The sequence below is a fragment of the Leuciscus leuciscus genome (assembly GCF_965113295.1).
Source record: "Leuciscus leuciscus genome assembly, chromosome: 23".
Lineage (NCBI taxonomy): Eukaryota > Metazoa > Chordata > Actinopteri > Cypriniformes > Leuciscidae > Leuciscus > Leuciscus leuciscus.
The window spans coordinates 1195930-1210070 of NC_138747.1; the positions used below are offsets into that span (position 1 = coordinate 1195930).

General features: G+C 41.8%; 1 protein-coding gene across 1 annotated transcript in view; it reads right to left on the bottom strand.

Moving 5' to 3' along the window:
* The window catches only part of trappc10 (trafficking protein particle complex subunit 10), a 32801-nt gene that overhangs the window by 4435 nt on the left and 14225 nt on the right, over positions 1 to 14141 (bottom strand). The window contains 10 exon segments of the mRNA XM_082155322.1: positions 3826 to 4006; positions 4262 to 4426; positions 7346 to 7472; positions 7564 to 7664; positions 8542 to 8771; positions 10035 to 10193; positions 10312 to 10453; positions 12648 to 12907; positions 12910 to 13149; positions 13412 to 13628. Coding sequence (XP_082011448.1) covers positions 3826 to 4006; positions 4262 to 4426; positions 7346 to 7472; positions 7564 to 7664; positions 8542 to 8771; positions 10035 to 10193; positions 10312 to 10453; positions 12648 to 12907; positions 12910 to 13149; positions 13412 to 13628 — 1822 coding nt within the window.

The window sequence follows — 14141 nt, forward strand, 5'->3', positions numbered from 1 at the left end:
TTGGTGATCGGTAATCGGTGATCGGCCCCAAAAATGCTGATCGGAGCATCACTAGTTTTCATATATAGGGCGCACCGGATTATAAGGCGCATAGAATAGAAGATACTGCAGTCAAACGTTTGACTGGGTTTGCGTTATGCAGTGGTCACCAACCTTTTCAAGCCTAAGATCACATCCAAAGTCCAAATGTAAACCAAGATCTACCACTTGCAAAAAAATATGAAAAAACAAGTGGCTGAGCTGTAAAACCTTGTTTATACTCGACGCGTCCGCATGAGCGCGAAGGTAATAAAAAACTAATATCCGTCTGCTCGGGCAGATTCGGCTCAAAGTCGTGCATCTTCGGATGCGGAGGCGCGCGCGCGGCAAAATGACGTCATTGTGACAGCGCGCGCGCCTCCGCATCCGATGATGCACGACTTTGAGCCGAATCTGCCCGAGCAGACGGATATTAGTACATCTCATCACACCGGCACCCAGTTTGCGCGTCTAAATCAGTTGTATGGTCTGGTGTTCAGTCTAAAACAAAACAGTTGCGTCAAGTATAAATGCCTCGTCTGTTTGGGGAGGTGCGCGTGCAGTCAGCGGAGGCTCGCGCTCCGGTGCCAGGCGAAAGTATAAACAAAAGGTTTAAGTCAGCGGTTGTTTTACAGACATTAATATAAGGCGCCAGATCCATATATAAGGCGCTCCGGATTATAAGGCGCACTGTCGTTTTTTGAAAAAATTAAAGGCTTTTAAGTGCGCCTTATAGTGCGGAAAATACGGTAATTATAATGCAGATAATTATTGCAGTTTTATATCTAAATAATTGAAATTTTAAAAACATACAAAACAATTCCACAGGAATGATGGGAAAAAAATTGATACCTTTGGGTTAAAATATTAATATTGATATTAATATTAAATGAATAGGGAAATCAACTGCAGTCGCCACTGTTCAACCAGAAGAGGGCAGCACTCAGACGCTTCTACATCATATATTGTAGAATTAAAACACTTTAAACCCAAATGTCAAATAATTTACTCGAATCAATGACCAGCACTAATGAAGCCCCAGTCTTACAGATCATTAAATGATTTAACCATTAATTTGACATTTTTACAATTCAGTTAACCCCTACTTTTCCATCACCACACAAACCCCAGTTTGGAAACAAATGGTCATTCATTTGAACCTCAAATCTTGATGTTGATCCGGTTCATGAAGATTTCTCATTCTGTGAGGAAGTGGCGAAGCTGTCGTACCTGACATTTTCAGGATTTAATTATTATTAGCTTTTCATTAACTCACAAACACCAGTTTGGAAAACAAAATATTTCATTTAGTGATTTATTTGTATTTATAGTGTTAGGGTTAGGGTTTTATTGTTATTAGCTTTTCATTAACTCACAAACACCCGTTTGGAAAACATGTAAAATATATATTTTTTAAATTGTTAGTGATTTATTTATATTTTAAAATTATTTATTAATTAATTTGGCATTTTTACGATTTAAATATATATATATATAATTTTTTTTTTTTCTTGTATCTGTGTGTGTGTGTGTGTGTGTGTGTGAGTGTGTGTGTGTGAGTGTGTGTGTGTGTGTGTCGCGCTGTTGTACATTCATACATGCGTCTGGAGAGTGTGTGTGTGTGTGTGTGTGTGTGTGTGTGTGTCGCGCTGTTGTACCTTCATACATGCGTCTGGAGTGTGTGTGTGTGTGTGTGTGTGTGTGTGTGTGAGGCGCTGTCGTACCTTCATACATGAGCCTGGAGTGTGTGTGTGTGTGTGTGTGTGTGTCGTACCTTCATACATGAGCCTGGAGTGTGTGTGTGTGTGTGTCGTACCTTCATACATGAGCCTGGAGTGTGTGTGTGTGTGTGTCGTACCTTCATACATGAGCCTGGAGTGTGTGTGTGTGTGTGTGTGTGTGAGGCACTGTTGTACCTTCATACATGAAACTGGAGTGTGTGTGTGTGTCGTACCTACATACATGAGCCTGGAGTGTGTGTGTGTGTGTGTGTGTGTGTGTGTGTGTGTCGTACCTTCATACATGAGCCTGTAGTGTGTGTGTGTGTCGTACCTTCATACATGAGCCTGTAGTGTGTGTGTGTGTGTCGTACCTTCATACATGAGCCTGGAGTGTGTGTGTGTGTGTCGTACCTTCATACATGAGCCTGGAGTGTGTGTGTGTGTGTCGTACCTTCATACATGAGCCTGGAGTGTGTGTGTGTGTGTGTGTGTGTGTGTGTGTGTGAGGCGCTGTCGTACCTTCATACATGAGCCTGGAGTGTGTGTGTGTGTGTGTGTGTGTGTGTCGTACCTTCATACATGAGCCTGGAGTGTGTGTGTGTGTCGTACCTTCATACATGAGCCTGGAGTGTGTGTGTGTGTGTGTGTGTGTGTGTGTGTGTGTGTGTGTCGTACCTTCATACATGAGCCTGGAGTGTGTGTGTGTGTCGTACCTTCATACATGAGCCTGGAGTGTGTGTGTGTGTCGTACCTTCATACATGAGCCTGGAGTGTGTGTGTGTGTGTGTGTGTGTGTGTGTGTGTGTGTCGTACCTTCATACATGAGCCTGGAGTGTGTGTGTGTGTGTGTGTGTGTGTGTGAGGCGCTGTCGTACCTTCATACATGAGCCTGGAGTGTGTGTGTGTGTGTGTGTGTGTGTGTGTGTGTGTGTGTGTGTGTGTGTGAGGCGCTGTCGTACCTTCATACATGAGCCTGGAGTGTGTGTGTGTGTGTGTGTGTGTGTGTGTGTGTGAGGCGCTGTCGTACCTTCATACATGAGCCTGGAGTGTGTGTGTGTGTGTGTGTGTGTGTGTGAGGCGCTGTCGTCCTTCATACATGAGCCTGGAGTGTGTGTGTGTGTGTGTGTGTGTGTGTGTCGTACCTTCATACATGAGCCTGGAGGGTGTGTCTGTGTGTGTGTGTGTGTGTGTGTGTGTCGTACCTTCATACATGAGCCTGGAGTGTGTGTCTGTGTGTGTGTGTGTGTGTGTGTGTGTGTGTGTGTCGTACCTTCATACATGAGCCTGGAGTGTGTGTGTGTGTGTGTGTGTGTGTGTGTGTGTGAGGCGCTGTCGTACCTTCATACATGAGCCTGGAGTGTGTGTGAGTGTGTGTGTGTGTGTGTGTGTGTGTGTGTCGTACCTTCATACATGAGCCTGGAGTGTGTGTGTGTGTCGTACCTTCATACATGAGCCTGGAGTGTGTGTGTGAGTGTGTGAGGCGCAGAGCCGGATTATCCATAAGGGCACTTGGGCCAGTGCAGTTGTTATATAGGCCTATGTGTTAAAGATTTTATTTTGGAAGTGTTCATTGTGATTATATTGGCTGGGTTTATAAAAGTTTATAAAATTGAAAGGATCTTTGCTTGGTGCATTTGGAAACAAATCTTGTCTATTTCTAAATGTAATCGCGTGCATCGCTGATGATTATACTGTTCGTGTGTTGAAAAAAACTTCGACTTAAACACACTCGCAACCAAAGCGGAGACGTTACAGCGTTGCCAGTGCACTGAGCGGAGTTTTGCCGCTGTAGTGGACGCGCATGCTAATGTTTGCCTACGCGTCGGTGATGGCGCCAGGCGAATGAGGATATTCTTCTTGGGGGAGACAGGAGCGAGGAAGACTCCGGTGAGGAAGAGGACATTAATGAAGGTTTTTTGGGCAAACGTGAATTGACGCTGTCAATGAATTGATGTACATTTTGAATTGAGATATTTGAATATAGTGCTCACTGCTCATATGCCTACATGTATGTAGTTGGCTTTGGGGTATAGTGCCCAGGGGCACCACACTGTCTTAATACGGCCCTGGTGAGGCGCTGTCGTACCTTCATACATGAGCCTGGAGGTGCGCAGGCCGTCGGTCTCGCTGAGCTCCTCGTCGTCATGCTCCGCTTCGCTGGGTTCAGTGAGGCGTGTGAGACACACCTCCAGCCTGCAGAGGGCGCCGGTGCGACAGTGCTGTTCGCCTACAGGAGGAAGGATCTCCGCTCGCACGCTGTACAGAGTCTGACACACACACACACACACACACACACACACACACACACACACACACAGAAACACCTCAAGCATTGACCAGACGCTGTGATCTGTCAGTCAAGTCACCTTTCCTTATACAGCGCTTTTACAATACAGAGTGTTTCAAAGAGATAACAGGAAAATCATATACACAGTTCTCATATCATGGTGTCAGTGCAGGAGATCAAGAATATTGTTGAATATTGAATGAAATGTCAGTGTGTGTGTGAGAACGAGACTCACTGAAACGCGCTCCACTGTGAACTCGTAGCTGTAGGGTTTGAGATCCGCGTCCGGTGCGTCTACAGGAGCGAAGCTGGCCGAGAACACACACTGCAGAGAGAGAGGAGGGGCGTCGCTCCACCGCACCTCCCACACGCTGAACACACACTGCTGACTGAACACCACCTGAACACACACACACAGGATCTGTTAAACCAGCAAACATTTAGATGCTCTGTGTTCTGAGCCGGAGAGAGCCGTTGTCATGTATAGATATGAAACTGTCTTTCACACACAGAGTCATTATTTCTATCTTACAATCATTCAGATTATCACTGAAGTTCTGGGATAAAGGTTTATAGTTCAGATATAACCACTGGTTTCTACGCTAGCGATCAAAATAGAGTAAATTTTAAATGTAACTTGACGCTTCAAATAAAGTTTGTATCAGTTACATCATTACACCAGTAGGTGGCGACGGGGAGGACATGTAATTGTTATTGAATCATTCACTCAAGAGATTCATTCAAAAACACCGATTCATCCAGTAATGAAACAAGTGAAGTCTTTAAGAGTGAGTCATTGAATCATTCACTCAAGAGATTCGTTCAAGAACACACATTACTAATAAAACAAGTGTAAAAAATAGATAAATAATTATATATATATATAGCGATATGGCTTAGTACGTTTTGCACTGACTAGCAGCATTTATTAAATTTATTTGCAGTCTGTGTTATTTTACTATCAGTCAGATACCATTATAATTTTTATTAATACTTTAATAAGTTTTTAATTTCATATTTTCGGTTTTCATTTTAGTAATCTTGTGTTTTGTCATTTATATACGTTTTTTTTATGTAGAATTTTTTTTTTTTATCTATTTTTGACTGGAACAAGCAGCGCATATATTTATTTTTCAGGAAAAATAAAAGCTCAAAAAATCTGGACGGTTAAGAAACAGAAAAAATATTTTTATTTATTTAATACTCACAAAATCATAATTATTACCATTTTATGGTCATGTTTTTAACTTTTTTTAACTTTATGAAAGAGGTTTGAGGTCGACATTTTTCACGTTCTTCCCCAAATCACTCGGGCCTAAAAGGATGCTTTGTACCACAAAAAAAATGGTCCTCAGAGTTTTCTCAGCTTTTAAAAAAATAACAATAAATCATAAACAAGTAATTTTCTATGCGGATGCATAATCACCACAATCATTCTACAATGATCAACTTTTTACAAACAGAAATATTCAAGTCATCTGGTGAAAACTCCAGTATTGTGTGATATGGTAATAACTAGCGCTGCACGATATTGAAGAAAAATTCGATAACTCATTAAATAATTCTATATTCCATATGCGATACAATAATGCTTAAAGTGTGTAAAATAAACTTAAATTATCTTTAAAATATATTTACAATTATATAACCCCACAATCTTTTAGCAGCAGTGTTTTACTGTAGCATTAGTGTTATTTTAACATCAGTGGGGTTCAGGGGTTCAGGTTATCCTACATTAGGGTTATTTTAACATCACTGGGGTTCAGGTTATCTTACATTAGGGTTATTTAACATCAGTGGGGTTCAGGGGTTCAGGTTATCCTACATTAGTGTTATTTAACATCAGTGGGGTTCAGGGGTTCAGGTTATCCTACATTAGTGTTATTTAACATCAGTGGGGTTCAGGGGTTCAGGTTATCCTACATTAGGGTTATTTAACATCAGTGGGGTTCAGGGGTTCAGGTTATCCTACATTAGGGTTATTTAACATCAGTGGGGTTCAGGGGTTCAGGTTATCCTACATTAGTGTTATTTAACATCAGTGGGGTTCAGGGGTTCAGGTTATCCTACATTAGTGTTATTTAACATCAGTGGGGTTCAGGGGTTCAGGTTATCCTACATTAGGGTTATTTTAACATCAGTGGGGTTCAGGGGTTCAGGTTATCCTACATTAGTGTTATTTTAACATCACTGGGGTTCAGGTTATCCTACATTAGGGTTATTTAACATCACTGGGGTTCAGGTTATCCTACATTAGTGTTATTTTAACATCACTGGGGTTCAGGTTATCCTACATTAGGGTTATTTTAACATCAGTGGGGTTCAGGGGTTCAGGTTATCCTACATTAGTGTTATTTAACATCAGTGGGGTTCAGGGGTTCAGGTTATCCTACATTAGGGTTATTTTAACATCAGTGGGGTTCAGGGGTTCAGGTTATCCTACATTAGGGTTATTTAACATCAGTGGGGTTCAGGGGTTCAGGTTATCCTACATTAGTGTTATTTAACATCACTGGGGTTCAGGGGTTCAGGTTATCCTACATTAGTGTTATTTTAACATCACTGGGGTTCAGGTTATCCTACATTAGGGTTATTTTAACATCAGTGGGGTTCAGGGGTTCAGGTTATCCTACATTAGTGTTATTTAACATCAGTGGGGTTCAGGGGTTCAGGTTATCCTACATTAGTGTTATTTTAACATCACTGGGGTTCAGGGGTTCAGGTTATCCTACATTAGGGTTATTTAACATCAGTGGGGTTCAGGGGTTCAGGTTATCCTACATTAGTGTTATTTAACATCACTGGGGTTCAGGGGTTCAGGTTATCCTACATTAGGGTTATTTAACATCAGTGGGGTTCAGGGGTTCAGGTTATCCTACATTAGGGTTATTTAACATCAGTGGGGTTCAGGTTATCCTACATTAGGGTTATTTAACATCAGTGGGGTTCAGGTTATCCTACATTAGGGTTATTTAACATCAGTGGGGTTCAGGTTATCCTACATTAGGGTTATTTAACATCAGTGGGATTCAGGGGTTCAGGTTATCCTACATTAGGGTTATTTAACAACAGAAACTGAATAATCAAATGTAAAAATAAACACTGCTTAGTTTTCACTTTATGAATTAAATATATCCTGATTCTTATTAAAGCTACAAAAGTTATTCAGCCGAGAGTGAGTGATTTTCTCTCTGTCTTTTGTTCATGACTCCAGTTATTGCAAGCCGTTGTGATATTATGCATATCGCGATATTTCGATATATTGTGCAGCCCTAGTAATACATATCAGAGCCAATCAGAGTGTGTGTATCAGACTCACGCTGTGCGCTTCAGTGTTGAGAGAGAGCAGCTCCAGTGACGGCGTGTGCTGATTCTCCGTCAGCGCTCGATTGGTCAGCTGAAACTTAGTGTCTGATACATTCTGAAGACAAACCTGGATGAACTTCCTGTTGGGATGAAATCACAGAGGAAACGCATCAGACCACTGGTTGCTATAGTAACAGTGAGGGGTCATGAAGGGTCATGAGGGGTCAGTACCTGCGTCCCACAGACAGCAGCGAGTGTTTGACTTTAAAGGGCACGTGGAAGGAGAGAGAGACCAGCGTAGAGTAAATGGACCAGGGACAATCAACAGACACCTGCAACACACACACACACACACACACACACACACACACACACACACACACACACACACACAGCGATTGTTATAAGGCCTTCAGTGACATTCTTTGTATCTTTAGTATTATTATAAATATTTATTATTTTCATTATTTAGATTTTTCCAGGTTTGAAACCACAATTTCAAACTTCCATGACACTAATTTAATTTAATTCAAATTTAATTTTACGACAGATTTGTCTCTTTGTTTATATATATATACATATATTTAAATTAAAAATATATATATATATATAATTATTTTTAAATATATATAAATGGTATATTTTGTTAAAATATCATATATATATTTATAGGAAGATCTTTTATTTTATTTTATTTTTATTGAATTTATTATTAGTACAAATATTTAATATTTTCATTATTTAGACTTTGAGGCCTGGAAACTATAAAATTCCATAACACTAAAATGTTAGTTTTGCATGACAGTCATATACAAATATATATAAATGTGTGTGTGTCTATATAGATACATACATATTATATATATACACACACACACAAATTATGCACACACGCAATATTTATATATATTGCACACACACACCATTTATAAATATTTAAATATAAATATATATTTTTCATATATATATATATATATATATATATATATATATGAAAAATATATATTTATATTTAAATATTTATAAATGGTGTGTGTGTGTATTTATTAAAATATGATATATATTTATTGGAATATCATAACCATTTTTATTTAATTTTGAAGTTTGATTTCATGACATGACAGATTTAAACCAACTGATAGATTACGGCTGACATCAGCAATGAAAGCAAAAACAGTCTTCCGTGTGATTTGTGCATGCGTCTCGAACCTTCTGGTCGATGAGTGCCGATCCGCTGGTGAAGCGTGTTCTGCTGCGCGACCGGTGGCTGATCTGCCCGTTGGTCAGGTGATCGCTCTCGCCCCGCGCAGGGTATGCTGGGATATGGCACAGCACGTCCAGGAGGAACTCCAGCGTGTGATAGGGCGGCGTCAGAGGAAGAGAGATGCTCGTCACCTTCTCAGACGACTGGATGGACAGAGCGCTCTCACACACCAGCTCTGAGAGACACACACACACACACACAACATCAGTTTAGGCTTCACTCTCATAGTCCTCAATAAATATAAACGTAAAGAGAAGCAAAATATTATATTTATTCAGCACACCTGTTTCTCATTCCCTTGAACACTGAACTGTTTCTGTTTATAGCAAATTTGTAATTGAAATGCCTATTTTGTCTACGGACTACGGAGCGCGAGTGAGTGAGTGAGTGTGTGAGTGAGTGTGTGAGAGTGTGTGAGAGTGTGAGTGAGTGTGTGAGAGTGTGAGTGAGTGTGTGAGAGTGTGTGAGTGTGTGAGTGTGCGAGTGAGTGTGTGAGAGTGTGAGTAAGTGTGTGAGAGTGTGTGATTGTGTGAGTGAGTGAGTGAGTGAGTGTGTGAGAGTGTGAGTGAGTGTGTGAGAGTGTGTGAGAGTGTGTGAGTGAGTGTGTGAGAGTGTGTGAGTGTGTGAGTGAGTGAGTGAGTGTGTGTGTGAGTGAGTGTGTGAGAGTGTGTGTCTCACCTCCGCTGCTGATGATGATGTGGGCGGAGCACGAGTGAGTGAGTGAGTGAGTGTGTGAGTGAGTGAGTGTGTGAGTGAGTGTGTGTTTGTCTCACCTCCGCTGCTGCTGATGCGGGCGGAGCACGAGTGAGTGAGTGTGTGTTTGTGTGTGTGTCTCACCTCCGCTGCTGCTGATGCGGGCGGAGCACGAGTGAGTGAGTGTGTGTGTGTCTCACCTCCGCTGCTGCTGATGATGCGGGCGGAGCACGAGTGAGTGAGTGAGTGAGTGTGTGTGTGTGTGTGTGTGTGTGTCTCACCTCCGCTGCTGCTGATGATGCGGGCGGAGCACGAGTGAGTGAGTGAGTGAGTGTGTGTGTGTGTGTGTGTGTGTGTCTCACCTCCGCTGCTGCTGATGATGCGGGCGGAACACGAGTGAGTGAGTGAGTGAGTGTGTGTGTGTGTGTGTGTGTCTCACCTCCGTTGCTGCTGATGATGCGGGCGGAGCACGAGTGAGTGAGTGAGTGAGTGTGTGTGTGTGTGTGTGTGTGTGTGTGTGTGTCTCACCTCCGCTGCTGCTGATGATGCGGGCGGAGCACGAGTGAGTGAGTGAGTGAGTGAGTGAGTGTGTGTGTCTCACCTCCGCTGCTGCTGATGATGCGGGCGGAGCACGAGTGAGTGAGTGAGTGAGTGTGTGTGTGTGTGTGTGTGTCTCACCTCCGTTGCTGCTGATGATGCGGGCGGAGCACGAGTGAGTGAGTGAGTGTGTGTGTGTGTGTCTCACCTCCGCTGCTGCTGATGATGCGGGCGGAGCAGGAACATGAGTGAAGCACCGGCATTGAGTCTGTGTTGCTGAGCTGAAGAGCGTCGCCCTTCTTCACGGTGTAGTGACCCGTCAGGATCGTGAACTTCACCTGCTGAGGTAACCCGGCCAACAGGGTCTCTGAGAACACAGGACACACACACACATCAGAAAACAGATTCCTGAAGGAGCGATCAGGACACAGACACTTGTGTGTGTGTGTGTGTGTGTGTGTGTGTGTGTGTGTGTGTCGACTGACCTGTGAGAGGCTGGATGGTGAGCTGAGGCTCCTGGGAATAAACCTCATACTGAACCACAGGGTAAATGTGAGGCAGGACGAACTGGACTCGGCCCACTGATGCACACAGCTGACGGAGTGTGTACGTGCCCGGCTTCTGGCTCTGGGGGAATGAGGGATTCAGTTCAAGAAAACACACCAAAAGGTGGAGATGATCACATGATTAGGTGAAACTCATCCAATAATCCAGAGATTCCCAAACTGTTCTGTCAGTCGAAACCCTTTTCCTCAAAATAGTTTCTTCAAGAATTTAAGATCATAATTCAATAATTGAACACATTCACATGTTCACGGTTCTCTGACGTTGGATAATGGTCACATGACATGCAGGTCAACAAATAAAATATGTTTCTTAATAATTTATTTTAACCTTCATCGTACCCTCGCATTTTGCAACATATCTTTCCCTCGAGGGTCAAAATGACTCAAAGCCCTAAAATTATATTAAAAAAAATTGTCGTCCAGAAAGTACATTTCATTTCAGTTTGATAACATTTTTTCAATTTTTTGATGCAATTTTTTGTTATTTTTTATTTTATTTACCTTTAAATTACTAGATTTGATCAATAAATAATAAATAAAAAGTAGTTTAAGCACATTCCTCACATTCTTTCACCTGAAATTCAAAATAACTCACAATTTCAAGCATTACTCTTAATATCGTACATTGTGTGTCTTTGCCGACCTCTTGTGGGAAAAAATATATTTGCGGAAAAAAAATATATAAGATGATATTTCATGACTCTATTCATGGGTTTCATCAGGTCCCTTTCCACAGGTGTATAAAATCAAGCACCTAGATTATGAATGCAGACAGCATTGTGCTTGATTAATACACCTGTGGAAAGGGACCGGATGAAATCCATGAATATATTATCCTTATATCTCTATATGGAGCAAATGAGCTGTACCGCTGGGTCCTAAAGTCAGTTCCATTCATAATGCATTCAGATACACATGTAGACATTATAAAATAATTTTTTTGGTAAAGTTTTAGCATTTTTAGTTTGAATTGTGAGCATTTTAAAGTTTTTCTATGTGTACTGAAGCATTCCTTCATTCCTAAGGGGGTCAAATTGACCCGCGACTGAAGGATTTGTTACGTTGTTACGTCCGTGTCGGTCAACATGTGTTTCCACACACACACACACACACACACACACACACACACACACACACACACACACACACACACACACACACACACACACACACACACACACACACACACACACCGCAGCCTGTTCACACACACATCATTCGTCATCCGCACGTTCACATACGCTGTCAGACAGAGCGAGAAACGCTGGCAACAGCAACAAGCGAACTTTCCTTCTGAACCGACCACAAGTGGCTCTGGCAGAGCATCTAACGATCTGTCTTCATCGGAGCCAAGCAGACTCTCATCGTGGAAACCCCGTCATGCAAGTAATATTATTACACACTGACACGTTTTGGTACACAACCGAAAAACTTGCTGCATCTAATTACAGTTTTAAAAAGTTGTTTGCATTGGTTATTGTAGCAGTTACTCACTGTACTGTACTGTACTGTTCTCTCACCGGTGAATGACACTTGATGTAATCCACTAACGTTGTCTCTTGCTCTGGTCTGTTCACGCTCATGTGTTTTGGAGGAGGCGTGGCTTTGGACGGTGATTTGATGGGAGGGTGGGATCATATGCTTTCAATGCTAGCAGGCTAAAGTTAGCATTTCCCAGATGACTTATTGTACCTTTAAGCATTTTATTTTACATTTTTTAAATTATTTTAATTTCACAGTCTTTATGATTTAATTTTTAATGTTTTATTTAAAAATTATTTATTTTTACATTTTCTGATTTTTAGAAAGTGTTTTATCTTTTGTGTTTTTATTTTGAAACTATTTATTCTAATGTTACACTTGAATTAATTAACCAATTAGTAAGTGTTTATATTTTACTATTTTAATTGTTCACTTTTAAAACCAATAAATTTTTAGTAAGTGTTTTATTTTGGATGTTTTTTATTATATAAAATGATTTATTTTAATGTTACACAAATACATTTTCAGTAACTCTTTTACTTATTTAAATTTGACATTTTCCTGATTTAATACACTTTTAGAAAACGCTTTCTTTTTTTGTGTTTTTAAAATAAAATTACTTTTTAATATTACTTACATTTTTCGGTGATCGTTTTAAAATGTTTAACTTTTAATAAGTGTTCCATTTCTTTTTTTATCATTTAATTAATTACAAGCTTTATCAGTTTGGGAAACCCTGCAATAATCTGCTCAAACGGAAGGTTTCATCTCACGGGTGCGTTGAAGACGATGCTGTTGTTGCCGGGCAACAGCGTGACATCATCCGCTTCGAGCATCTGAGCTCCGTCTTCCACGGCGAGAGGAACCGGTGCAGTGACGGGCGTCTCCAGAGAGGGGGCGCTGTCCTGGACCCGCATCAGCAGGTGCATGTTCTTACACACCACACCAGCAGTGTTCAGCGTGCTCTCAGACGGGCTGTGCTCCTGGATCTCGCAGAGCTCCAGCGCCGGGGACCCCGACACCGGACTGGCCCCGGGAACGTGACGGTGCCGTCCGGGTTCTGAAGGGCCCGTTTCTGGGCCGTGGAGCCGGGCATCTCGAGGGAGAAGTGGATGCTGGCGGAGAGATGCTCCACCCGAACGGGAACGGGCATCAAACTGCAGAGACGCAACTCCACCTGCAGGGCGGCGCCAACGTGCACCAGCGCCGAGGCGGGCCGGAAACGCAACTCGTGAAGCCGAGTGAACGAACTCATGCTCAGAGCAACACGCGGGTCTGTGAGGAGAAAGAAACACGGGAATGTTGCAGAACAGCAGCATCATCATGTGACCTGAAGTACATTTACATTATATTTTTTTATTTGACAGACGCTTTTATCCAAAGCGACTTACATTGCATTTCTAGGTACACATTTACATTCTCATCAGTTCTTGCTTTCCCTGGGAATCGAACCAATGACATTGGCGTTGCAAGCAGTTTGAGCTAGCAATAAACACTTCTACAGTTGTAGCCTGAGAGCTGTGGTAAACACACTGACCGTTGCTCTCGGCGTTCTGGCTGGCGAAGCTCAGGATCTCCTGGCAGAAGTGCTTTCTCTCTTCATCACTCATGTTGGCATCACTGGCGAGAAGAGCGCTCGTCTGCAGGTATCTACACACACGGTCAAAGAAAACACACACACACCACACAGAAAACACTAGGGGTGCAACGGATCGCAGTTTATCCGTACGGCTCGCATGGGATTCGCGGATTGACTGCTAAGTTTAAACATCATAGAGTGAAAGTTTATCATTTGTCTTGCCAATTTACACATTTATCAAAACGATTTTAAACGTGGAAGAAGAGGCAAAATCGGGACACGCAGAGACGAGAGCGAGAGGAGAGAGAGAGAGAGAGAGAGAGAGAGAGAGAGAGAGAGAGAGAGAGAGAGAGAGAGAGGGAGAGAGACAGAGACAGAGAGAGAGAGAGAGAGAGAGAGAGAGAGAGAGAAAACGTATTTTAGTTAGTCAGTTTATTCGGTCTTAAAGTGACAGCAGCCTAATATCCCACTGTTGTCTCTGTCATTAATGTTAATAAAACAACAAAATACAGCTTTAACAAAGATGAAACTATATTTAATTTCTACAGTGAACAAATAGTGTTATTTTACATTTAGGCCTAATTATTATTTTTTCTGTACCTGAATACTACTGTTAGAGTTTGTAACTTTGTTATTTATTATTCATCTCTGCTTGTAATTTGTGTATTTGTTCTTAATTTAGTACTCA